General features: G+C 48.9%; 2 protein-coding genes across 2 annotated transcripts in view; one reads left to right on the top strand and one right to left on the bottom strand.

The window, feature by feature from the left end:
- LOC114703361 (transcription factor GATA-4) overlaps positions 1-27,693 on the bottom strand; it is an 86,055-nt gene that overhangs the window by 41,654 nt on the left and 16,708 nt on the right.
- Positions 3,907-8,705, top strand: LOC119086118 (transcription factor GATA-4-like). The gene is made up of 2 exons (XM_037208275.1): positions 3,907-4,018; positions 7,541-8,705. Exon 2 carries the CDS (start codon positions 8,034-8,036, stop codon positions 8,703-8,705), a length of 672 nt encoding a protein of 223 aa, XP_037064170.1. The 5' UTR covers positions 3,907-4,018; positions 7,541-8,033.

The following is a 27,693-nucleotide window of genomic DNA, read 5'->3' as shown; positions in this document are numbered from 1 at the left end:
CTCTTCCACCTGGAATCCCATGTGCCGAAGGCCCAGGGCAGGGGGAAGAGTGCGTGGTGGCTTTTCTGGTTAACTGGTTCTTCATTCTTCTTTGAATAGGATGGTGTGCACCTAGCTGCTCACTTCGAGTTTTCGGCTTGTTCAGGGGATCTCTCGGCGCGGGCTGACAGGCACAGAGGGGAGGGAGATGAGGTCTGTGGTCTGTGGCTTCAGGCTCCGCCCGGGGAACTGGGGAGTTCCAGGACGTGTGAGGACAGGAGACAGCCTTCGTTTGGCGCGGGTCACTGTGCACATCGAACCCAGCGCCTTTGCAGGGGCACCTCTGCATCTGGGGTGTACGTTCTGTGGAGCCAAGGTGGACTTCCGTAGGCTTCCGTTTCCGATTGCAGGACACTGGAAACTGTCCAAGCTTCAGATTCTTTCCGGAACTCGTTTTTCTCTCACTGTGTGGCTTGTGAATCGATTCCCGCCGAATTCGGGTAGGCAGTCGCCTCCAGAAACACGGACACTGTGGCGCTGGACTCGACGTTGCCCACTGTTTAAACCAAACTGCAGGAGTCCCGGAGAGCGCGCGCTGGTGACCGGCTCTGGGGTGGGAGCGTGAGGGAGAGGGCCGCCCTTGGTCTCTGTGTGAAATCCAACATCTGCTGTTTATTTTTTTCTTCGAGGGAATTTGAGTTCCAATTCCTCTGTTCGGTCGTGTTCAGCCTATACTATAGTTTCGTTTCTGCTAGCTCAGAGATGCGCTTAAGTCTCAGGATCCTTCACAGAGCGAGAAATAAATGTAGTCTTTGGTGCTGCAAGGATTATTGAAGAGTACAGCTCACCTAAGTCCGTCTTATTATGGAAAACCTCCTAAGTCCATCTTATTATGGAAAAATCTCAGACACGCCACCTCCCCCATGAGCAAAGAGATCTAAAAAGATGGAAGGTGAGCCGGAACGTTTCTGCCCATAGATCATGGGAAAGGGAAGCGGGAAGGGGGATGAGAGTGGGGTTGGGCCATCCTTCCCGGGCCATCCCAGGGACATCCTCCTTAAAAATAGCCAAGTCTGAACCTCCTCAGAGTGCCCAGCCCCCCTCCTCCCAGAGGCCTCCCTAGTCTGAGAGGAGCCTGGGAACCTCTCGAAGCAGCCGATAACGCCCCTCCATCTCCAGCCTGCAAGGCCTTGAAATGCTCCCCGCTCCTGGCAACGCACAGAGGTCGCCTTGGTTCCCCTGGTTCCAGCAAAGGAAGGGAGCGACTGAAGGGTCAGAGGCAAAGAGAGGGCGAGAGAAGGAACCAGAGCAAAACCAAAGGCGCCCAAGAAACATGTCTGACTTGACTCTCAGCCCACACACCAGGAGAAATTTGGTGTGTGCGACCCAAAGTGTGGGGGTTAAGTCACAGGAAACTGAAACAAATGTCTCTATCCCAGGCGCCTTGCGGAGTCAGAGAATTGTCTGGGGGCCTTCGGCTCGCAGCTCTTCGGCCCAGCAGGAGATGGCCTGCTGGAGGCTTGGGAGGGCAAAGTGGTCTAGGAGATCCCCAGCTGTAGCCAGCAGCAAGAGCTAAGAATCACGCGACTCTCTTAGAGATACCACCCGAGTCTCTTAACAACCACTGGGAGCAATATCCCCAGCCTAACTCAAGGGCATTCTCCTTTTATTATTTATTATTTTTTTTTCGAGACAGGGTTTCTTTGTGTAACCCTGGCTGTCCAGCCTCAAACTCAAAGATCCGCCTGCCTCAGCCTCCCGAGTTATTGGAATCACAGGCATGCCTCCAACCATCTCCAGGCAAACACGGGACTTCCTGCCTGCTAGGCTGAGCACGCTACCAAATGAGCTCCATCACCAGCGGGGCACCCCCCTTCTACAACCTTAGGAGCTGAATTTCAGGAAGGCTGATGTGGAGTGGTGAAGGCTTCAGGACACTGCCTTGCTAAGGCCCATCCTACACCAAGAAGAATGTGTCCCTGGCAGCGGCCAGAGACCTTGGGGACCCGGAGGAGTGCCACATGGCTGCTCCTCCAGACACCAAACCTCAAGCTTCAAGCTTCGTGATGATAAACAAAACCAAAAATGCTGGGCCTGGTCCCCAAGCTTAGCACATTTTGATCTATGAGGGTCGCTCCAGAAAGGCAGATCTGAGACCTATGGCACACAAGTGGGAGAGGGGGAGGAAGGAGAGAGAGACAGAGACAGAGACAGAGACAGAGACTCTTCTTCCGCAGGCCGCCGGCCTTTGGCTTCAGAGTCTCTCCTGCTCACCGCGTGGCTGGGGATTCCTTGTAAAGAAAGCAAGGGCCATACCCTTCTTTTCGTGTATCTGAGAGGCTCAGATCAAAACTTTACCAGACCTCGAACCTGCAGCGCCTGATTCTGTTCCAGGACGGGGGTGGTGGTGGCCTAGAGAAGGGACCCTAGTCTTGGGGCCCTAGCTTCTGGGGTGTCAAAGGGCTCTCAACCTGGCGGCACCCCGGGCGGGCGAAGTCGGTGAATCGGACCAGAGCACAGTACTTCAGCAGCTCAGCAACCCTGCGGGCCTCAGTTTCCTCTCCTCCTCTCCAGCCGCTCTGGACCTCGGCCCCTTTGGTTTGAAAAAGAGAATTCCCCCCGCGCAGCCGCGCTCAGTCCTTCCTCTGGGATTTTCCTGAGATCCCCACGGGTTGGCCAAGGTCCCACGGGTTTTTCCTTTCAATCCGCTCAGCGTCCCAGCCTGTCCCTAACGCCTGGGGTGCCTGGGCACTGGCCGGCAATGGCAATCTGCGGTCGGTCTCCAACCAGGGGAGCGGGTGCCATCCCGAGCTTTCTCTGGCTTGCGCAGGTTTCTTACCGGGTGGTATTTCAGCCCCCCTCCTGACCCCTCTAATCTTGTATGAGAAACCTGTGCTTGGGAGAGAAAGGCGGCCTTAAAAGAAAAAAAAAGTTTAGCCCAAAGCGTGAGAGCCACCAGCGAGTTGTTATCTGCGGCTGAAGGCTGTGGTAATCGATGGGTTATTTTTACGCGGTAATAGGGCCCTGTGATTGCTCTATTAACCTTTAGACCTGTTTGAGGGACTCTCCCCTCACGGCCCCGCTGCGCCAGGGCCTACAGGCCCTGACGCCAACTCCAAACTCAGGTCTGACACCCTCCCTGCCCCCACTCTGGGGGGGGGGACGACTAAAGCCCCTAGATGGGCTTTAACGTTGGAGACAGGCTCCGCAACCCCCACTTCGTCCTTTTGATTGGACCCCAGCCGCTGGGGGCTGCTGAGAGAACAGGGACAGATGAGAAGGGACTGGAGGCCACAGGCGTTGGAAGCAGAGTGGCGAGGGGTGCGCACTTTGTATAAATACATAAACGCCTGGGCTGGTGGCGGGTTCTCGGCGCCTTGCAGTCTCCACGGGCTGGTGGGAAGGAGAAAAGGACACTTGGGTCTCTAGGCGCCGACCTTCAGGTCCAGTTCGGGTTTTAGTACCTCCTGACCCTCTCCCGAGTGCATTTCGAGGGCCAGGTAGATCTGAGGCCAGCCAGGTACCCCTGGTGACCCAGTGTCCCACCAGCGACCAAGAGCCCAGCCCACGAGGTCACCTTCCCCTCTACCAGCTCCGCCCCTTGCCCACCGCGGCTGGACGTGGACCACGGAGGGTGGGAGAAAAAGAGAAGGAACTAGAGAATAAAACAATCCTTGGCGGAGCAGCACACCGCCCGAACATCGGGCTGTGCAGAGCCCGGCGCCGGTACTGAGCGCTCGAGTTCTCCGAGATCTGCGCGCATGGACTTTGCCTGCTGGGGGAGCTTTGGGAACAGCCCGGCTGGAGGACGCCGGGCGGAGGTGCAGCCACCGACGCTCACCCCCGCCCCCCGCCCTTGCACGTGACTCCCTTAGGCCAGTCAGCGCCGGCGAGCCCAGCGCGGGGGCCCGGGGGACCGCTCCGGGAGCAAGGGACAAACCGGAGGGCCGCAGAGTGGCCGCCCGAAGCTCCGCCGCCGCTGCAGCTCCGCGGGCGCTGGGGGATCGCGCCAGCTCTCCGAGAGGCTCGAGCTGGCCAGGTAGGGCTCCTCCACCCCCTGCTCTTTTCCGGGGCAGGCGAAACTCACCAGTCCGCTGCCCTAGTTTGTCTGGAACCGGGAGGGAAGCAGCTAGTAAGTGGGAAAGGAGACGCCGGTCCCTCCAGTGCCCCCAGATTGGCCAAAGCCGGCTCCAAAGCTTTTGACTTTGGCCTAGCAAGGACTTTAAATGGAATGAGACTGATTAGGAGCAAAAACCGAGGGGTGCTCGCGAGGTGCGTTTGGATTGTTTTTTTTTTTGGGGGGGGGGACTTGAACACTTTTAATCGGCCCTCTGTGCAGATTCTCCAGTTCTGCTTTGCACCCCACAGGCCAGGGCCCGTGTAATCTCTCAGACCGACTGACCTGGGACAGGCCGCATAGCCCCCACACTTCTGGGCGCAGACGGAGGAGTGTCTCCAGTCTGCGACGCACGCGGGGAATGAGGAGAGGCGGCGGCAGGCAGCAGAGGGACCTGGGGGAGGCCTGGAGGCCCCGGGAGGTAGGCTCAGCGGCCTCCCGACCTTTCCTTTCTACTGCTTTCTAGCCGGCCTCCTCAAACTTCAGATTAGGGTCTAGGGTCCCGGAGTTGTGTGTGCTGTGCACTGCTGACTATTGCCCACGCTCACTGCTTCTGGGAGAAAGCAGCCCTGGGCCGAAGCCCCCCAGCAGACAGCAGGGACGTTCTTGGCTAGCCACTTCTCATCCATAAATTTTATCGCTTGGATGTGGCCTGAGAGTGAGTGGGCAGTTGCTACCTTTGGGAGAGAAGGTGTCTAGGTGGTGAACTTTCACCAGATGGAAGGAAAGGGGGCTTTTCAATTCAAAGGAGAAGGTAGTGAGCGGCCACGCCATTGGCAGAGCTAGGACCACAAGGCCGCGCTGCTGGGAAGCACCTTGGGAATTTATTTCCTGTACCTTTGGAAAAGGAAGGCAGACAGGAATGACACTGCGGACGTCCAAAGAAAGAAAGAAAGAAAAAAAAAGCTTCATAGTGAGGCCGGCCGAGCTTCGTTTCTGAGGCCAGTGTAGAAGTTGTTGGTGAAAATTCTCAGTGTGGCAGGACTAGAGCGACCGCGTGCGAGCGCGATCCACACGGAACCATCTGTAAAGGGACACAGTATGGCGTGTTGCCTTTTCCAACTCTCAAACACGGGTTCCAAAAAGAATTGTGGGCTAAATTATGAGAAGAAAAAGGCATTTTGTTTTTGCTTGGGAACTTGGGATGAAGTGTGTGGAGTGATTCGAAAGACAGAGAAAACCCTGGGCCGGGCAGGACTACTGTGAGAATCTGGAGGTCACTGGGCCCGATCACAGACAGGCGGGAATCCACCTAAGGGAACAGTTTCTGACCTTTCCAGAAAGAGAAAGAGTATTTTCTCCACCTTCTATTGTTCTAGTAATCCAACTTCAGGTTAAAGTATCAGCCATTTGAAACTACAGAGTGCTTCTAAACATAAGCTCTGGATCCTAAACTGATTTAGTGATTGCATTTTTTTCAAGCTTGTAAATTAACACTGCTAGTATACTGTAAATTAGATTACAGAATTCTAAGTCTCTTCCTATAACTTTTTAGTTGAGAAAAGAAAATTTACAATACTTTTTTTTACAACTTCCTGAGTTGAAATTGCAGAAAGTACAATTAATTAGGCCAACTACTTGACTTTAAAATTTGAATAATGAATATTTTTATCAACGTAAATCTACATATTCGTTTATCGAAACCCCGAGATTTCTAGGAAGTTTTAAACCTTTTGTCTTTCTTTTTAAAGGAAGAATTGGTGACCTCAGGTCAAATTTCGTGCATCCATCCTCCAGCCAAACTTGCTAGAAGGAAATGTCCAACCATCAAGCCAAGAGCTAATTGTATATTTTGAAAAACTAAATACTAAACAATTTATCAGTCACCGTGTAACTGCATACTTTGTCATGGTTCCATTTTTGCTAGAGATAATACAAAGATGGTGGAAAAATTAGTGTGTGTATTAAATGCCCCATTCCAGAACTTTTACAGTAATAAAGATATTTGTTGTGAGTGTAAACTACATTCCAGGTACTCTCTTGCAATGTATTAGAGATCTGTAGTAATATCTGTTATGTAGGATCTCCTGGGTGCCTGCTGTAATAGGCTTCTAAGGTCTGGTTATGAATGTTCTGTGTATTAAATTATAGTTGCTACCCATAATCCTCTAATGACTATAAGACACAGGTACCTTTAATATTTGCACTTTACAGATGAGGAACTGAGGTTTCTAAAGTTATGTATTCAGGGAGTGGCAGACCTGGGCTTGTATCTAGTTCATTTAATACTCTTGCAAATGCATTGTTGCACTAAAAAAAAAAATAAATCAATCAAAAGCAGACGCCTCTTAAGGGGAAATGTATGTGTATTGGGGATTTCAAATACTCCAGGCCCTTGAGCAGCTCCCTTCAAAGTGTACATTGAGCTTCAACAGGTTTCAAACTCACCTATACTTCAGTTCCCTCTTAAGCAAAAATGAGGAAATTTAGATACATTTACTTAATGAAGGCACAGAGGGAAAGGCTTGAAACATAACAGGTATGTTTGGAAAATAGAGCTTACCCTCACCCCCCCACCACCACCATTTTCTCTGGTAATGACAAAACACAGGATGCCTGGAAGGATGCCATCAAGCTCTAAGAATCAATTCTGCTTTTGGTGGATCTCGGATTCCACAGGGAAAAAGCCAGCCGGTGAGCTTGAGTGCTTCTCTGAGTCCTGTAGTGACCTTGTTCAACCCCCCTGCTTTTCTGGTCCTCCTATACAGTCTGCAAAGTGTTTAAAATGTAACTATTTGCAGAAACGTGTGGCCTGTCCAATTTGACACCCACATGGTGCACAGTAGATTAAGGAGTTTCACAATCCTTTTTATGGTTTCGCCGACACTTGCTCGTTTATAAACATTTAGATTCTACCTCTAGGTGCTCTTTTTTTTTTAAGATTACAAGCAAAACTTTGGCAGGTTGCTGGTTTTTATAAAGTTTGTCATTGCCCTCGCCCCAATCTACAGGTCTTGTTTGGTCAAGAAAATGTTTGAGGAAAGGTGGGAAAACAATTGAAAAATAAAAAACGATGGAGATCTTTTGAGTCACTAGCGTTTCCGGAACCCCAAACCTTGTACTCTGGTTAAAAAAAAATAATAAATAAATAAAAATTTTTAAAAAAGGAAAAATAAAAAGGAAAAAAAAGTGCTTGGAGAATAAGGCAAAATTAAAGTCCTTCCTGATAAACAATATAAAAATAATTGTCCTAGAAGGCAACCGAGAAGTGCATGCCACGTCCCTTAGGTCTTCCTCCAAGATACTTGGCACCAGCAGCCTGACCAGGACTAAACAAAGGCCGAGGCTGTAGCGCTGCAACCTCAAAAGCCAGGTTGGGGAAGGCTGGTTTCGTTCCGTTCGCTGTGCTGTGCCCGGAGAAGCAGCGGAGAACCGGAACCGCTGAACGCGGCTCTGAGAGCCCTGGGAAAGAACTTCTCTCACCTGTTTTATTTTCTCTTTTAGGGCTGCAGCCGCAGTGAAGGGAAGGAGCCCTCGAGGGCCCTCTTCGCTGGAGCCCTGCTGGAGCCAGCGGCACAGCCTGGGCATGCCGCTGGCAGAGCACAGCGACTAGGCAGCTGTGGGTGAGCCGAAGGTCGGTCTGCTCAGGGTGTTCGAGCCCAGCCTCGACAACGTCCTGAACACCTCCAGCCTCGGAGGTGGAGTGGACTCCAGCCTGGAGTGGAGTCAGCCCTCCTGCACTATCTGCTGGAACAACCACAAATCCAATCTGGGATTTTTCTGAGCAAACCAGAGCCGGGAGGTTGCTCTTCTGATGCTGGATTGAATTCGTATATCTTTTGAGGGAGTTGGGCCTCTCCCCATTGATTTTTGATCTCCGTTTTCGTGACAGTCCCGCACACCCGCATTCTAATTCTTGTGGCTTTGGTTTGCTGTGCCCGCGTGGCTCCTTGACCCGCAAGCGAAGAGAGGACACCGACGCGCAGAGCTTGGGGCGATGTACCAAAGCCTGGCCATGGCCGCCAACCACGGCCCCCCGCCCGGCGCCTACGAGGCGGGCGGCCCGGGCGCCTTCATGCACGGCGCGGGCGCCGCGTCCTCGCCCGTCTACGTGCCCACGCCGCGGGTGCCGTCCTCCGTGCTAGGTCTGTCGTACCTGCAGGGCGGAGGAGGAGGCGCTGCCTCCGGAGCCGCCTCGGGTGGCAGCTCCGGGGCCGCCCCGTCGGGTGCGGGGCCCGGGACCCAGCAGGGCAGCCCGGGCTGGAGCCAGGCTGGAGCCGAGGGAGCCGCCTACACCCCGCCGCCTGTGTCCCCCCGCTTCTCCTTCCCGGGGACCACTGGGTCCCTGGCGGCCGCCGCCGCTGCCGCCGCCGCCCGGGAAGCCGCAGCCTACAGCACTGGCGGCGGGTCTGCTGGAGCGGGCCTGGCCGGCCGAGAGCAGTATGGGCGTCCGGGCTTCGCGGGCTCCTATTCCAGCCCCTACCCGGCCTACATGGCCGACGTGGGTGCGTCCTGGGCCGCGGCCGCCGCCGCCTCTGCAGGCCCCTTCGACAGCCCAGTTCTGCACAGCTTGCCCGGACGGGCCAACCCTGCGCGACACCCCAATCTCGGTGAGTACGGAAGGGCTTTGAGTCCTATCTGGGGCATTCAACTTTCCCAACTCGGTTGAGGTTGGGGAGCATTAGATGGAATGGGCCTCCTAGGAAGGCAGCCTGGAAGCCGGAGGCTCGAGGTGGTGGGCCATCGTGGTGATGAGTGGCCAGGCCACTGACGTCCAGCAATGCCCTTCTGTAACTGGGTGGCCTGGTTTGCACAGCGTGTTGGTGACAGTGAGACGTGTTGGGCTCTCTAGGGTCAGCTGGAGCAGTCTAGCGATCTGATCCCTGGGGTTCAGCCCCCACTTCCTCCATCCCTTCTTCTGAGGCCTCAGCAAACCCGAGACCTGCGCCATTTGGCAGCCGGGTTGGAGGACCCCTCAAGGTGGCAGATGACTTTCCGGTGGGGGGTTTTCACACCCGGAAATAATGAAGAGATCAGTAAAGGAGACCGCCAGAAGTGGGTTAAACGAGTTTAACCTGCAAGTCTCCTCAGGCGCACTGCGGGGGGTCTCATGATGCCACTCAACTGGCCAGACACCTTAGGTCAGTGCCCGGGGACAGTGCAGAGGGGCTTCTTTATAACGTCGTCGGAGTTAAATGGAGACTTTGTAGGGCTGCAGTGACTAGAGCCGCCTCTTCTTAGTAGGGCCCGTTAACAATAACGATGGGTCTTCCCATCCCAGACCCGACGGGACTGCTAACTCGTCCCGCTTACCCAACTTACCTGGCCACTTGGGCTGGGGGGAAAAAAAAGCGAAGTGGCTGTCCACTCGTGCAAAATGCCTAAGGCCCTACTCGTGTGGAATTTCTAGAAAGAACTGGAGGTGGGTGGCCTGTGGATGGAGCTGGCTCTTGGGGAAGGGAGGAAGCACAGAGTTGAGAAAGGAGGTTAACATTTATTGACTGCCTACTAAGTGCTAAATCCTTCTGCGTTTGCTGTCACTTTGAAGAGTAAAGTCTGTCCCTCGCCACTCCCCGTGCTAGTTTGTAGAGGCTCTGGCTTTGAAGAGGGTTAAAGTTATTCTCTGACCCTGGGTGGCCATGGAAGGTTCCCCAGGAGGGGGGTCTAGCCAAATATACATCCCAGGTAAACTGATTAACCATGGAAGTGGCGCCAGGGCTGGGTTTGTGGCTGCCAGGGTGGTGTTCTTCACCCCACCCCACCCCCCACAGCAGGCAGGGCCAAGTAGACTGCACCCTAACGAAGGGGGATAAGCTCACCAGAGTGCCTCAGACCTTGGAGACAGAGCAGGGCGGTGGCTTCCATGTGGTGGAGGCTGGAAGTGAGCCTGCAGGGGCTTTGACCTGCATCCCTAGAAACCGAGTTCCCTCCCACCCAACCCCTAGCTTAAAATAAGAAGGAATAAACTGAGTGTAATGACCGATGATTGTAATTCCAGAACTGGTTGGGGGGGGGGGATAGCCTGGGCTACATAGCAGACCCCTTCTAATTAAAAAAAAAAACAACTTGGAGTTAGAATTTGGTGTTTGGATACAGCAAAGAATGAAGTCCCCATCTAAAGATGAAGAAGACATTCTGGTAGTCAGTATAAAAAGCAGAACAAAGTGGCATCGCGTGATTGTGCTTGTGAGCATGGGGGCTGTTGAAGGTTTCCCAAATTCCAGGATCCACCCCACAGCCAACAAAACAACAGGGATGTCTCTGCCCTGAGAGCTTGTGTGTTGGGCTCTCATCTCTGCCCTACTAGTCCATCCACAAAGCCACTGCTTCCAGCTAAGTGTTTAAAGAGGTGCTCTGAGATTGCCATGAGGGAACACCAGGCATTATGAGAACCTGTTGTCATGCTTTAATATATTTGGGGGACACACTCATTTTTTTTTAATCACACAGCCCCCAGAGGATCTGGCGATCTGGTGGCACTGCTCCAGTTAAAAGTGCTCTCTGTGAAGATGTTTTCTTGTTCAGCCCCACCCCCCAAGACAGTCCCTGACCTAGGCTGGGTAAAGGCTCTACCACTGAGAGACAGTCCCAGCTGCTGTCCCTCAAGATGCTTTGTATACTGCCTTGCCTATAATATGAACATTAGTAAATGCTTGGTAGCTTTAGTGAGAGTCAACCATAAGACTAGCTGATGTCACCAAATGATGGAAGGAAGGGTCAAAAGAACAGATTCTCTGATGCTTATTGAGAGGTCCTCTTTGGATGACTGTCATGACCACCAAGCTCATTTGGAGCCCCCAGATCTCAGTGTCACGTGACTTTGGGCAAGTTGCCTACCTCTGTCCATCTTCTCTCATATTCTGTAGAGTGGCTTCAGTTCAGCTCAACTACTTTTAGAGTTGTCCTGACTTAGGCAGTCTGTGTGATGTCTAGTCATTGACCTTTTATAAATGACGGCCGCTTTATTACTTTTCCTGGGACCAAAGGGGTTCCTAGGATGTGAGAATTTTAGCATCAAGCCTGATCAGCAGGGATGATTCGTTACCCTAAACAGACATGGACATGTTTAAGTGACTCACCGTTGTGGTAGGGTCAGGGGAGATGAGCAGACAGCAAGGCTGAGGAAGCAGGAAAAGAACTTCCCTCTCAAACCTGGAAGCCTTCACCTGGGTGGTACCCTCTGCCCTGGGGCTTGCCTATCAAAAGAGGCTTGCCAGGAAAGGAACCTGAACCTGTAGTTAAAAAAGGGAAGAAAGAAAGAGGCATGTGCTCGCTTATTCGCATATGTGGAACTGTGGAATAATAAGACAATACATCTGTGCTTTGCTTCACAATAGATTCATCTCCAAAGCTAAAGCTCCGGGACTAATTCCTAAGCCTGAAATGTTTTTAATTTGCACTGAGGAGAAATAAGCAAATACCATTATTCTTTTCTGAGATTGGTCTGTTTTGCTATTAACAGTTAACATCTAGCAAGTTCTTGTGTTGGGTATTGGAATAAGGCAAAAATCAAAATGATTAAAAAAAAAAAAAAAGCCAACGGGGCATGTGAAAAGACAACCTTGGCAAGAAAGAAATTATTGCACCCTGACTATGATATATGTGAACTTTAGTTCATTCCAAGTTCAATAGACCCAGGACCCTGAAGCAATTGTTGGAAGCATTAATTAGACACAATAATGGAATTCTGTGACCTTACTGAGGCAGGTACAGAGTCTTACTCATATATAAGTGCCTGGCACATGCTGGGCAAGTAGCAAATATTTGAGTAGAGATCTGGGAGGTAATTGCCCCAGGACTCTGCCCTGCCCTGGTCAAACCACACAGAATGGCTACCTGTGTCCTTTAAGAAGCAAACTGGAACTGGGTGTGGTAGCACACACCTGTGACCCCAGCCCTCAGGAGGCTGAGGCAGGAGAATTGAGCACTCAAGGCTAGTCTGAGCTATATAGCAATCTCCTTCTTAAAAAAAAGAAAAAGAAAGAAAGAAACCCACAGAACTGGAGAGTCTCAGAGAAGAAGGGAGCAGGATGGGGGAGCACTCTGAGAACCTGGGGCCACTGGAGAGAAAGCTGGGCTCTGTGCCTGGTGCCAGAAGTGAAGGGTGGAGGCTGGAAGAGGGTATCAGATGCCATGGAACTAGAGTTAAGTGTGGTTGTGAGCTACTATGTGGGTGCTGGGACTCAAACCCAGGTCCTCTGCAAGAGCAACAGGTACTCTAAACTGCTGACCCATCTCTTCATCCTGAGATATGTTCTTAAAGTAGGAGATTTTGAGAGAGAGAGAGAGAGAGAGAGAGAGAGAGAGAGAGAATGTACAACACACCACAGCTGAGTAGGTTTTTGTACCCATTAAGGCTTGTATGGACTTCAAGCCAAAAAAGAGACTGAAAGAGAAATTAGACATAAATAGACCTTGAAAGACATGCCATGCTTGGAGCTGTTACTGGGATATCTAAGAAATGTCACTTTCTAAGGAAGAGTAATTCTTTTGTGTCTTAGAAATAAGCAATCCTATTGTTCTTAAAGAATATTTTAAAAAAATGGAGTCCTTAAAGGGCACAATGAGACTAACAGAAGGAAATAAATGTGTTTTGCTCAGTGCTTTTGAAACAAGTGAAAAGCGTCGTTCCATTGCGCCTGGGGTAGGGCACCCACGGTGTTAGGTCAGCAGAATGTGCTGTAGTGTTTGCTGGGTCTTTGGGGGACTGCTTTATCAATTGGGCCAGTTGCTTTCAGAGCCCGTTTGCTTAAACAGGGAGTGCTGTGATCTCTGAAGGAGCCTGTTCGGCTCAAGAACAATCTGTCAGTCTTTTAAGAAAATCAAAGTTGTTTAATTTTCCGGTTACCACCCTGAGCAGGTCAATCAGAATGGGGACTGGTTTGTGGTGCTAAGTGGAGGACCAATTAAATAAGGAAGGTGTGCTGGAGTGGCCTGGGGTGTGTCTCTGCCTCTAGTGACACCTGTCACTTGCCCGATTGTGTCCCCTGAAAAGGTCAGGCCACATTTGCTGGTGGAGTGATGTTCAGGAGACAGTCTTAGATAACGCCTTCTTCTGCTCCCCTTCCTGTTATCCACCCCCCATCTTCTTTAAATGCACTAAGAAAACAAATATGCTGTGAGGTGGAGGGCACCGGAACTCCCATACCTGCGGGTGGGGATGTTCGTTGGTATAACTTTTGTAGAGGGTCCTTGGTAAACCAGTTCAATTCCAGAGCAGATAGCCTTGACACTGAACTTTTGACTTCCAACAATTAATTCTTGGGTACATATTTGCCACGTTGTCATCCATAATAACAAAATCCAGAAGTAACATAAATGCATACCTTCAGGGGATTGTCTTTATACACACACACACACACACACACACACACACACACCAGTGCATAGAAGATGATGAAGGTCATTATTGGACTGAATAAGATCTTTTCCAAGCCACTTGGAAGAGCTAGAGATGTGTGTAACACTATATTCTTGGTAACAAAAATAGGGAACTACATTGTATTCATTTGAGAAGAGACAGATTATCTCTGGAAGCCTTGCTCTGGCCATAGGTAAAGAATATGTAACATTGATTGTCTGTGAGGAGCGGGAAGGGCAGAAGAAGGATGAAGCTGGGAAAGAGCTCACCATAGTCCTGTGTGCTATAGAACTGAAAACACACTTTTGATCGGCTTAACCATTGTTGTAGTCATTTTTCTGCTTCATAATTCTACCAAATAATAAAAACACACTTATGTCTGGCAAGATGGTTCTGTGGGCAAAGGAGCTTGCCTCGAAGCCTGACAACCTGAGTTTGATCCCTAGATCCACACTGTAAAAGGGAGAGCTGGTTCCTGAAGGCTGCTCTCCGACCTCCACACATGCACCGTGGTGCATGAATGCACGTTCACAAACACACACACAGTAAATAAATAAAATATAATAAAAATCTTTAAAGATACATTTCAACTCTGGGGGAACTTGAATTTTATATAATTTTCAAACATTTAAATTGTATTTGTTCATATACATATATAGTATGTATGTCTGCGCTCCTCCCCCCCCCCCCCCCCCCCCCCGTCTGTGTATCTGTGTGTCTGTCTGCACACATGAAGGTCAAAAAACAACTTGTTCACGGAGTCTGTCCTCTCCTTCCACTCTGTGAGTTCTGGGGTTTGAGCTCGGGTTGTCAAGGTTTGGAGGAGAGTGCCTTTACCCACTGAGCCCTCTTGCTGGCCCTGATAGGATTTTCTTTATCATCATAACAAGTTTTACATACGCAGTTCAGTGTTAGGTCTCGGCATTACTGTGCAATGGATCTTGAGAATGTTTTCCATCTTACAAATGGCAACAGTTTCTCAGTCCTCACTCTTCCTAGCCACCGGGGCCCTTCATTCTGCTTTCTGTGGCTGTGAATTTGATTGCCTTTTCCTATATCCTATGAGCAAATTACACAGCACTTTTGTCTTTTGTATAGGGTATATTTTGCTCAGTATAATGTCTTCCAGGGTTACCTAAGCTATAGCATATGGCAGTTTCCTTCTTTAAGTTGAGGAGTATTTTACTGTGTGACCACATTCTGTTTACCCATTCACACATGGGAGCACACCTAACTGGCTTCCACCTGTTGCTGAATGTCCTTTTGCTGTGGGTGTGCAACAGAGCCTTGTGAATTTTGAAAAACAGAATGATGGTATCCACTTTTAAATGCTATTAAGCTGGATGGGCAAGATTGCTTAGTGGATAAATGTCTTTGCTGTTGGACAATGCAATCCTGACAACCTGAGTTTGATACCTAGAACACACATAGAGATGGAAGCAGAGAACTGACTCCAAAGTTGTCCTCAGACTTCCACACATACCCTGGCATGTGCTCACCATCCAATAATAATGAAGAAAAGAATTAAACCAATTAAGCTTTTAAAAACAGACATATTATTCATTGAAAAATTTTAGTAGTGTTTACAGATGCACAGGAAAAGCACATTGATTTTTATTTTGATTTTTTTTTTTTGCCTGATTTATTCCTTTACAAACTTCTGAGGTTTCCCCATGCCCTGTTTTAAGATCGTCAAGCAGCTTATCCATCCTTAACCTGCACCCTGAATCTGGCTTTTGACTTTGTTCCTTTACTGAGGACAGAACTCATGCTGCGGCAGGTAGGTCAGGAACAGTGAGACACCCCACCCCTCAGTCCCCTCCTGGGCACAAACACTTATACTTGGTAGTTAGTGACCACTTTCTGCACGTGATGTTAGGACCAGAACCCGCGGGAAAACCACTAACCTTTTTAACTGGTCACCTAAATTGCCCTTTAAAAATACTGGAGTTGGTGCTGGAGAGATTGCTCAGATGGTAAGGTGTCTACTGTGCAAGCATGAAAACTGAGTTCAAATCCCCAATACCCACATAAAAAGGGCGTGTGGTATCACAAGTCTGTAACCCTGGTGCTGGGGCAGTGGAGGGCGAATGGACAAGTAGATCCCAGGAATTCATTGGTCAGTTTAGTCAAATCAGTGAGCTCCAGGTTTAGTGGAAGACTCCATTTCAAGATGGCGTTTGCCGCCAAGGCTGATAACCTGAGCTCAATGCCCAGAACCTACATGATGGAAGGAGAGAACCAACTTCCCCATGTTGTCCTGTGACTTGCACATATACACAGTGGCATGTGCATCCCCTCCCCAAATAAACTCAATGTAATTTTAAAAAATTAGGTTGGGAGTGACTGAGGCAGACACCTGAAGTCACCCTCTGACTTGTCTGTCTCTGTCTACCTTTGTCTGTCTGTCTATCTCTCTTTCACACATGGACACACACACTCTACAGTTAAGGAGTTGTGCTATATTTAGAACAGAAGCCGCTGCAAAGGTTGTTGCTTCTGCTGAGAAATAGATAAAGAGATAGATAGATGATAGATAAATAGACAGACAGGGAGAGAGGGAGGGAGGGAGGAGAGAGAGAGAGAGAGAGAGAGAGAGAGAGAGAGAGAGAGAGAGAGAGAGCGCTATCTGTTGAGGTTTTCTTGTCTTTCTAGAAGCCTGATTCTTTGAGGCTGGCCTGCTGCTATAAGAACTTCCAGGGATCTGGCTGACCTTTGGTAGATCATGTAGAGGCCATGCTGAGCATTCTCTGAATGGATTACTCACACATTTTATTGGCTATCTATACAGCTGCTCTTTTGTCACCTTCTGAAGAAAACACGAAGATAATAGAAGCAGAGAATACTAGGAATTAACCTTGAATCTATTATAACCTATGTAAAATAAATTTATAATCTTGGTCTGCGGACATGCATATACTAGCAACCTTTTAGAGATGGGTAGCCTTATACTATACAACAGCCCATGGTGAGTAGGAAGTTGGAAGGCTGCCACTGACTGGGATTTCCAAGTCTTCCCTGGGGCGGATGCTGGTCTCTGTTTTGCTGGAAAGAAACTGATGCTCAGTGAGTCTTGTGCTCCCCACCCCACTGCATGAACAAGCAGGAGCTCCTGCTTAGGACAAAGGTAAATCTCTCTCTAAGTTTAGGCTTCCTTTTCTCACACACTCTGTCACACTGAACCCTTCAGAACTCTAGGTTCATGGCGGCTGAAGGCTCCCTTCTGCAAGGTAGCTGCCCAGCTAGGCCTCCTTGCTTTCCAATGGACTAGTGTCTCTTCAGGGCCTGGCTCTTCCTGAATCCCCATCCTGCCCATCCCCATCTACAGAGCTGGCAAGGGGTGGGCACTTCAATAGGAACCCCAGCCTTAAACACCCTTCTCAGCTTCCTGAAGTTGGTCTGCAGATCATGAAAGAGATCTCCTAACTTCAGAGAGACTGTTGTCTGTCTAGGAAATCAAAACCCCGCGTGGCTCTCTCAAAAACTCCTTTCTAGGGAGATCTGTTACCTCTTCTGCATCTTCACTGACCATCTCAGATGTACCTGTGGGAGGCAGAGGAGGAGAGGGAGAAACAGACTGGGTATGTTTTTAATAAAGACAGTATGGGATGTGGAACCAGACTGGGAATGCAGCTGGGAAAGGGTGTTTTGCATGGAACCCAGCTGCCAGTGACGGCTTTCTTGGGGCTGGCAGGTGGCCTGTGGTTTTATCTATTGCTGCTCTCTAATCAGAATTGGACCAGGATATTCAAACTTCTTATCTCAGTGAAGAGCATTTAGTTTTCTGGCTTTTGGCATTTTTGCAAGAGCCCAATGCATGACTTACTGTATTTAAAATATACTTTCCCACAAGTCTAACCTAAGCAGGTAAGCCAGCCCATGTTTACATTCATAAAAATGCCTCTGCGGTGATGTTTGTTGCTGTCTTACAGCCACAGACATACTTTTCTTTCGAGACAGGGTTTCTCTGTGTAGCTTTGCACCTTCCCTAGAACTCACTCTGTAGCCCAGGCTGGCCTCAAACTCACAGAGATCTGCCTGGCTCTGCCTCCCGAGTGCTGGGATTCAAGGCGTGCACCACCACCGCCCAGCCCCATACTTTATTTTTTATGAGAAATGAAGAAATCACACATCCAGGATGGGTGGGAATTTTTATAGGTTATAAGCTGTGTTCTATGGGGTCTCCCAACTGTGGATAAACTTAGCTTCCTTTTTTTCCCTCTCCATTTAAACTTCCAGTTCTACTTCCAGAAATCCAGTCAAACTTTATCGTCTCCACTCAGAACTGATCGATAGCAACTGGTGAGCAGGTTAATTATAATCGCAGAATAAACTCAGAAGTCTCAAAGTTCACCACTTTGCAATGTTTTCAGACCCCTCAGGGACCATGCCAAGAGGTGCTCATTGACCCACCGGAGCAGGTGTGGCAGTTTGAAGCAGGGGCAGACAATCGGGTCTGATTTGGGACAATTCGATTTGGTCCTTATCTGCAGCTTTCCCTACGAATGAAGTCTGCCATTTCAGATAAAGAGGCTCATCCATTGAGCTGGGACATGGCAGGCTACATTTTCCTCTGATAAAGGCTTCTGATTGTTTTATCAGATTAGGCAGAAATAGTTCTGTGTCTCTGTCAAGGTCTACAGGGACCCTTTCAGGTATTTTATCAGGTATTAGCTCAAGGAGAGCACCCCCTCTTCTTTCTTCCTCTGACCTGGGAAAGAATGACCTGACTTCCAAGATCATAAATCACACTGGGCGGAGAGAGGTAATAATACAAGTCACCCCTCAAAATTGAGTAGGTGGAAAGACAAACAACAAATACGACCTTTCCCTAGCTTGTAAGAACTTAACTTGACCCTGCATGAAGAATGTGGTTCCCATGATTGCACGGTTAGCAGGAAAAGCCTGCTGATGTAGGGGAAAAAAAGAAAGAAAAGAAAGAAAAAGATGTTTTCCAGGTGATGACAGCTTCAGAGAAACGCATTTTTTTTTCTGTCTCAGGAAAATTTCAATTATCTTTCTTCTGTAAAATGTAATGTATGAGAATATGGCAAAATAAAAAATGTCCAGTGTGCAAATTGTCCGAAATCTTACCACACCAAGTTAGGCAGCGCCAGGCAACAATCCCTGGCTTTTTAGTTGCCGTGCATATACATAGGCATGAATAGATCTGTTTGTAACCCGTCCTAGAAGTTACATGTCACCCTGCACTGGAGACTTTCTTTAGGATTAGTGAACCAGACTGGCTCCTAAGGACCGGTCCCTCAAAAAAAGCAAAGTTAGAGGATTAGTCCCAAGAACTGGCAATAAGAGCCATCAAATGTGAGAACATTTATGTAAAGAGATGTTGTGGCTCTTACACTAGCTGAGTGCTGGCCCGTGTAAAGCTAAGGCCGAGCTGCTTTATTTGTTAATTATTTCTGTGCTAGGGACTGGGCCCTGGGCCTTGAGCCCGCTAAGCACATATTCTAACACAGCCATCCCTTCAGCTTATTTAGGTTCTTAATTTGACCCTTTGAAACGAAGTCCCTTCTTGCAGGATGTGTTGATTTATGAGGCTCCGCTGGCTGGGAAATGTGAGCCACAGTTGTCAACTTGCAGCTAAAAAGGACTCCAGGAGCCCAGCAGCTACAGGGAGGTGACGGTTCATGGGTCTGGTCTGGTCCTGGGTCTGTGGATCTGTCGGTGTGTGGATGTGTCCTCTTGCTTCCCTGCTGGGCACCTTACAAAGCTTCTCTGTGCTTGCACAAAAGTAAGGATATCAGGCAAAGAAATGGTTCGAGGAGGTGCCTTACAACCCTTGGAAGATTTTTTTTTTAAATATTTAATTCAATTCTTAATTATACATATATATGTGGTGGTGGGGGGGTGCATGTCAGTGTGGATGCCTGCAGCGTCCAGGAGAGGGTGTCGATCCCCTGGAGGTGGAGTTCCAGGGAGTTGTGAGCCGGTTGATATGGATCCTCTGCAAAAGCAGTCTGTGCTCTTAACCACTAAGCCATCTCTTCAGCTCCAATGGAGACTTTTAAAATTCAGCATGCCTCGTATGAATAACTCAGACCATGTCTGTGCAGACCATAGGCACCATACCATTGACCTCCATGGCAGCAGACGTGCATTACTCTGGCAGAGTCAAGAAGGTTTCCATGACTACCTTCCTCACTAAACAACAGTATATTTGAAATCAAGCATCAGATGCCATGATTCGGTTTTTTTCTTATACATAATAAGGCAACACGAGCCACTAAAATGTAAAATGGGCTTGGGGAGGCTGTGGGTGGTGACCTCAGTGTCAATGTGTTGTTGCTTTGGTATATATATTGGATGGGTATATATAAACCCATCCACTGTCAGAGGTTCTAGGAAGCTCAGAGATTCATAGAAGGTCGAGAGTGGGTACCAGACACATCCTTTCTTCCTAGGCCACCAAGCCAAGAAGCATCTCTGCACACTCTTTGTGAGCCTCACGGCTGTGTTTTGGACATAAAAACGTGAGCATTAAGGTCTCTAAATGACAGCAACTCAGAGCGTGTTAATCAGCAAGTGTTCAATCCAAGAGTTGTAAAAGGGAAATTTCCATCATGCAGGAGCCCATGTGATACCTCCCCCCGTCCTGGTACAGAAAGTAGAGGCCAAACAGTCTGGAGAAGGGAGGCCTATGGAGTCCTAGAGGCCAGATGGGTGTTGGGTAGGTGTGGGGAGGTCAGTACTGGCTAAGGCTGGTGTTGGTCTGGCTGAACAGTCTCAGGTAAAGGCTGGATCCCAAGTAGAGGTATTGAAAGAGTGGAGACATGGATGTCCTGGGGGGAATCAATAGTCATGGAAATCGAGCAGGGCTTGAGTGACATTTGAGACTTGGCACTTTGGTTTTGATGCTGAAAGGGTCAGAATTGTGTCTCCTGCTTTTGTGTCTACCTCGGTTCTGCAGAGTGATAGCTGCCTCTCTCTGTTCTGCACCCACAATCCACTGCGGGGGGGGGGGGGGGGGGGGGGCTTCAGTGAAGCCTCTGATTCAGTGGAGCCGTATGGTTGGGCATACTGGGAAGCTGTATAGGTCATCTTAAGCTGTAGGCAGCTATGTGACTTCAACACTAGGGTACACGCACAGTGGCCAGCTGTTAAGGCTAGAGGGGTTACAAAAGGGAACCAAACCCCAGGTCAGTCAGTTTCAGCCCTAACCCTCCACTCAACTGTGGGTTCTGGAAGTGGAACTCATGTCATCAGGCCTGATGGAAGTGCCTTTTATCTGATGAGCCATTGTATGGGCTCCAGAATCCCATTCTTGAGAACTGTAGCCTAAGTGGTCATTAGCGTTCACACACTCTCATAATAATGTCACCAACACTCCCACTGGGGAAACTCCCCACCCCCTACATGCCTGTTTCAGTTCATGCTTGCCTTTACTTTCATATTTTTTTTAAATTTAGTTTTCTTTTGCAGTGCTGGAGACAGGCAGGACCCCAGGGCCTTGCGTGTGCCACACAAGTGTTCCACATCTGGGTTGCAACCCGGATTTGCTGCCAGTGTTTCTAGCCCTTAGCTTTGGGGTCCATGGTAACCGTATGAGCTGCTCATACATAGCCATACTCACCTGTCTCCCCCAATGGGCAACTCTACCTGAGCATTGTGGATGTCATCATCACGCATGTCTTAGGCAGTCTCACTCTCCCCTGCAGGAGTAGCAAGGTAGCCACGGTGGCGTTAGATAAAGAGGTCCTTAAACATCAGCTAGAGGAGACCCAGGCTTTACTGAATGCAGAGCGGGTGAGACAGTAAATTGAAAAATATACACAGGACAGTGGTGTGTGTGTGTGTGTGTGTGTGTGTGTGTGTGTGTGAGAGAGAGAGAGAGAGAGAGAGAGAGAGAGACAGAGACAGAGACAGAGACAGAGACAGAGACAAAGAGAGACAGAGACAGAGAGAGATGTGTCCAGGCAGAACACGTGGTCTGTGTTCTGCCTCTCTGTACCTTATGCTGCTGGGTTTGGCCTTTTGTTGTTGTTTTGTTTGGTTGTTGTTTTTGAGACAGGGTCTTAGGTAGCCCTGTGTAGCCGTGAACAAACATGCCATGTAACAGAGGATGGCCTTGAACTTCCGATCCCCCTGCCTCCTCCTGGGATTGTGGGTGTGCGCCACACCCAGGTACTGCTGTGCTGGGGTTTCATGAACATCTTCCATGCATCCTAGGCAAACACTCTAACCACTAAGCCACGCCTCCTCCCTGCTGCTGTAGTCTATTTGGTGTTCATTGGACTGAAGGTGTCTCTAGGGCAAGAATTAACACTTTAATTTGTGTCTGTAACCTAGTCATGTCCAGGTAAATGTTCACTCGTGGGACAGAGTGTAGAATTCAGCCTAAAGTTGACTCCCCCCCCCCCCCGCTCCATTCCACATTTATGCCACATGTACAGCCTTACTGAGATTACTCACTCCAAGGAGCAGAGGGCCATCCTTGTATAGGGGGGCCCTTAGGAGCAGAGGTCTCAAGATGAGCCTCCTCCTATTCATGCTCAGTTTTCCAGAACAGGCCCTGGAAGACAGGGAGAAGATCGAGGGAGCTGTGAGGTCTTGTGAAAGCAGCTAACACCTAGTGGCTGAGAGGCTGGAGAATTGTACAGGGCTCCCGTGGTACGTCTCAAAGGGGATGTGAGCAGCATTTCGGAAGAGGTGAATTTGAGGCCAGCGTGCAAGGGCATCCAAGTGAAGATGTCCAGGAGGCAGTTGGCCGTGCACTGGTCATTGCTAGTCACTGCCTCCGTTTGAAACATTCATAACAGAAGGGGAGTCCCCCAGGGAGCAGGGAAGAGTCAAGAGGAGCCATCCACCGAGATGGTGGCTGAGGAGGTAGATGCAGGCCACAGTAACATATGGTGGCAGACAGGGAGCCTCAAACTCAAGTGTTCTCCAAATTATGCCTTGAAAAACATACCCGGGCTCATACCTTGGTCCCATGGTGTTCTGGGAGGGCCCCAGTGGCACCCATTTAGATTATACAGGGTGCCACCTATATCAAGACCTGGGGCTTGGGCCCACAGTTTGTCATTCCCCATTGATGGGGCCTGAGTCCATTCTTTCCAGTCTTCCTCTGCTGAGTGGAGTCCAGGTTCCTCCTTGGAGAGGCGAGGGGAGGGGAGGGGAGGGGAGGGGAGGGAGTTGCATGTAAAGGCCACCTCTCAGCCTCATCCTAACAAAGGGCTGAGCTCCGAGATCCTCTGTAGACACAAGCTCCCCATCAGACTCTGTTTAAAGCCTGTAAGTGCCTGTTGATTTTGGAGGAGAGCTCTGCCTGCCTGCAAGTGCTTCGCAGAAGTGACAAGACACTTTCCTTCGGGGAATGTTGATATTAAGTTTCCTGCCCTGTGTAAACACACCTCCAGAAATGGCATTAATAATGGAGACCTGTTCACTGGACAGAACAGAGGGATAGTGGTGAGGTGAGGAAGAAGGGGAGAGCTGGCCACATGGATAGTGTAACCAGCTGTGTGCATGAAGGGGGAGCCCCTGTTGTCAAACTTTCTGCCTTCATTTTTAGAACTTTTGCTTATATTCCTTCCCGGGACTTGCAGCTTTCTATTGTTTGACAGGTGAGGAATGAGAGGCAGAGTCTTGTGGATAGGGAGCCAGTTTGGAGAATGACATCTGATTTAAAAATCCTGGCTTCATTCTCTGCAAGGGCCCCCAGTTTTCACATCGATAGCATGGACATGGCTAGGCGTGTGTGGTTCAGTTGAAAAGCGCTTGCCTACAGGAGTGGAGGGGGACTTGCTGCCTGTCTTGAAGGAGTAGGTGGACCAGCCTAGGCTTCTAGTCCTTGGTGAAAATGAACGGGGGAGTCCCTCCAGGTATGTGGCTTTTCTAGACCTGGGATCCTGACGTTATGGAGTGTAGTCTTGGGCTGTTATGATGACTATGGAGTGGACCACAGCTAGGGATCTAGCTCAGGTGGTGGAGTCTTATCTAGCATGCATAAAGCCCTGGGTTTGAACCCCCTCACTACATAAACTGTGCATGGGGAAACATACCTGTAATCCCGCTTGGGATATGGAGGCAAGAGGATCAGAAGTTCGAGGCCACCCTTAGCTGTAGAGGGAGTTTGAGAATAGCCTGAGATAGAGACCCTTAAAAAAACAAAAAGGACAGAATATGGAAAATGAGAAAGGGGGTGAAGTGGATGACACTTAGGTGTGCGTTTACTCTCAGGAGCAGGGTTTCCGTCTGGCCAGAGGCAGCAGAGATAATATTGCCCAGGTCCGTCCGTCCGTCCATCTGTCTGTCCATCCCCGTGGTCACCCCGCCCCCTACCACCGCCTTGGGCAGCCTGAGCAGTTTGGGGAAGCGGTGACTTCTGGTGGCTTTAGACCCCAGCGCTCACCGTTTCTTACCTTCCTCGTGGCATTTTTTTTTTTTTTCAGTCACTCCTGGGGTAGGAGCTGCAGTGTCCAAGGACAGATAAAGAAATCACAGTTATGGGACCTGACGACACAAGACGACCTGCCAGGACCAGGAGCAGCCTGACTTCCCATTGCCCGTGTCAGCTGCCCCAAGGGTCCCCTTGGCTGAGTCAACAAAGGGATGCCACTGTAGTCAAGATGTGACATCACTGACAGGAGGGTAGAAACACACTGCCCAAAGGTGGCAGTCACCCAGGGTCCACCAATGGGAAAATGAGAGGGTGGGCAATATGCATACAAACTGTTACTCAGCCTTAACAAGGAAGGACCTTCTGGAATAGGCCACACCAGGGATCAGTCCCAAGGACATTATGTTAAGTGAAGTGAGCCCATCACACAAACCCAAATGTTGTACAATTGCCCTTGTTTGAGACAAGAAGAGAAGTGAAGTCCCAGAGGCAGAGGGGGGATTCCTGAGGGAGGGGGGAGTTGGGGTGTTAGTAGGTGCAGAGCTTGGCCTCTGAAAAAAACGTTTTTAAAGTCTCTGGAAATGGTTTGCACAGTGGTGTATTTTAAATCCTATTGTCCTGGTGTCTTTAGAAATGTCTGAGATGATACATTTTATCATAATGAAAGATAAAGATAGAGAATGGGCAAAGTGTCATTTGTGGAGAGCAATGGCTTCTCTCCCCAGCCCCTGTTCTCTTTCCTCCCCCAAAAGTGGAGAGTGAGGATCTGGAAGAACTCTACTCCAAATCTGAATTTGTCTACATGGTTACTTTTTATTTTTTATTTTTTATTTTTTTTGAGGCAGGGTCTTCTGTATCCCAGACTGGCCTGGAACTCACTAAGTAGCCAAGGATGACCTTGAACTTCTGATCCTCCTGACTCAGCCTTTCAAGGGCTGGTTGTAGGAATAAGATACCATGTCCTCCCCCTTTTCAAGTGTGGTGCTGGGGATTGAACCTAGCGTCCCCTAGGCAGGCCTTCTGCTAACTGAGATACTTCCCAGCTCCTTGGAGCTGTAACCGCTCCATACTTGCCCTAGGATGTAAAGAGATGGATTGAGCTCAGGCCTTTCACCATCATGCTTTCCCAGTAGGGCAGTCCAGGTGCCTCGCCTCAAGAGTTCAGAGCTGCTGAGCTGGATGAGTTCTGGGTGCCCTCCCATAGTGTTGTGGAGAGGCCCCGCTCCCTCGGCATTGTGGAGAGGCATCACTCCATCTACTTCATATTTGATTTGTAGATGTTTGCTGGGCCGAAGAATTCTGAGGCTAAAGACAAATAAAGGAGAAAGAAAATAAATCCAATCAAAGTATGAAGTGTTCAGTATCTACATATTTATGTTTTAGTTTTGAACCAAAATATAGTTTGGGAGAAAAGAGTGACTGTTAATTTTGGTTGACAATTTGATTGGTTAAGGTATGCCTAGGGAAGGCTGGAGGGATGGCTCAGAGTGTGAACTGCTTTTCCAGAGGACCAAAGTTTTATTCCCATCACCCACATCAGGTGGCTCACAACCACCTGTAACTCCAGCTCCAGGAAGTCCAGTGCTTCCGACTTCCAAGGGCACCTGCACTCACATGCTCATAGTCACACACACAGAGAAAGAGAATTAAACAAAAAAAGATAAAAGTAACATTATTTTAAAAAAGAAAAAAAAATCCCTTGGTCACTGGAGACACATCTTTGAGTATGTCTGTGAATGCGTCTCCAGAAAAGATTGATTTAGGAAAGTGTAGGCCGTACTATCCCATGAGCTGGTCTTGGACCAAATAAAAAGGGAAACAGGCAAAGGTAAGATGGATGTCAGCATCCATCTCTGTCTACTGTATGTAAGAAACAACTGCCACAAACCCCTGCCACCATAGATGGAGCCCCAGCCCCCATACCCCGCCCCATGGTGGATAATGTCCTCGCAAACAGTACATGGTCCTCCTTAAGTTGTTTATTTCAGACCTTTTATCCCAAAGATGGGGAGAGTAATACACAGCCAAGATATCTAAACGATATTCCAAAGCAAGGATAAAATACGTGATTTGAGATAAAGGCGACCTACTGCCGTTTGAGTCCGTGGGGGACACTGGAATGGACCGAAGAGGGAGAGCAGGTGACAGGATTGGAGTGAGTGGTGTTCGAAATGTAAGGTGCACAGAGTCTTCCTGGGAGACGACAGGATAAAGGGATATGCCTTCTCCTCCTCCTCCTTCCTCGAGACCACCCCATCAATTAAAAACAAACAAATAAGTTTCATCACCAGTGAATTTAGAGGGCAGCCCATGCCCCATGCTGGGGTTTTCTGCCAAATGTAGTGGGAATTCAGAACACGCTGAGGGAAAGGCTGGGAGCCTGTCTCGGAACTCCAGCTGGGAGTCAGTTTCCCTGTTAACGAAACAAATGTGTTTGGAAATGAAATGTGCATGCTTTAGTTTCGTAGTTGAAAGATTGTCAACTCGGTAAATAAGTAAGATGTGCCTGGGGAATGCCCATAAAACGTGGAAAGGCATAAAAGAAGACACGAGGTGGGAAAGACACCAAAATCCTGGAGTAGGAAGCACAGAAATATTTTCTATTCCAGCTCCCCCCCCCCAAGAAGTCTACAAATTTATTACAGTCCCAGGAAACAGCCCAATAGGATTTCTTAAATGGGACTTGTCAAGTTGATTATAGAATTTCTGTGGAAGAGTTATTGTATGAGAATAGGCAAGATAATTTTTAAAACAAAGACTTTTTTTAAAAAGGGAACTTTCCTTATCAGAAATCAAAACAAACCAAAGAGGTCCTGGCACAGAAACGCACGCAGCGACGTTCATTACAGCCCCGTTGTGAGTGGAAGTGAAAAATTACCTATTGGAAGCCAGCCAAGGCGTTAGGTCCCTGGAGGCAAGCACAGAATGACTGGTATTAGCACAGCATTCTTTCAGGCATCAGGAACAGCTGAGTAACTGTGGGGACTGGGAGACAGAATGTAAATGTTATGTACCTTTATAATATAAAACTAAAAAGCTCTCTTAAAAGAGTGGTTGGGGAACTGGAGAGATGGCTCAGCAGTGAAGAGAACCGAGTGCTCTTCCAGAGGACCAAGGTTCTGTTTCCAGCACCCACAGGGTGGCTTGCAAACCAGCTGTAACTCCAAGTCCAGGGGATCTGATGCCCTCTTCTGGCCTCCACAGGCATTGCATGCACATGGTGCACACACACACACACACACACACACACACACAGACAGGCAAAACACTCATACACATAAATCTAAGAAGTATGTTTGAAAGAGTGAAGCTCATCTGCGCAGATGTGGAAAATGCCCCAGGACATACTTTCATGAAGCACATGAGCTATAGAAGAATGTGTATGGTATGCTGCCCTCTAAGATTAGTGTGCATTTCTCTCTCCTGTCATCCTGAAGATATGGGCTTGGAAATGGGACTTACTTGAAGTCACCTTGCAGCCGCCTAGCAGAGGGCCTTTGTCATCATTTTTGTACTCTACCACATGGAAGGAATGATTCCCCTTCAGCCTAAATGCCAGCAAGACAGCCAGCCCAGCAGGTAAAGGCACTTGCTGCCAAGCCTGACGCTGAGGCGAGAGCCAACTCCTGACAATTGTTCTCTGACTTTCCTACACACTCCATGGCACATGCTTGCCTCCCAATAAACAAAAACATATCAGAACTCTAATTTGCAGCTGGTGTGTAATGCAAACAGAAAAAAAAGTCCTTAATATTATTATACGCTAATTGTAAGTTTTGTTGAAATTTGGAGGATGTTTGTTACCATATAACCTAACAATAGATGACTGGTGCATTTCTGAACACCACCAAAACTAAGCAGAAGTCATTTATGCAAATATATCTTGGCATGTATATAACAGGTCCATTATGTGATTAAACAAAAAACAAAACAGAA

This window comes from Peromyscus leucopus, chromosome 9 (genome assembly GCF_004664715.2).
Source record: "Peromyscus leucopus breed LL Stock chromosome 9, UCI_PerLeu_2.1, whole genome shotgun sequence".
Taxonomy (NCBI): Eukaryota; Metazoa; Chordata; class Mammalia; order Rodentia; family Cricetidae; genus Peromyscus; species Peromyscus leucopus.
The sequence above is the reverse complement of the archived record's forward strand: the minus strand, read 5'-3'. Positions and strand labels throughout refer to the sequence as shown.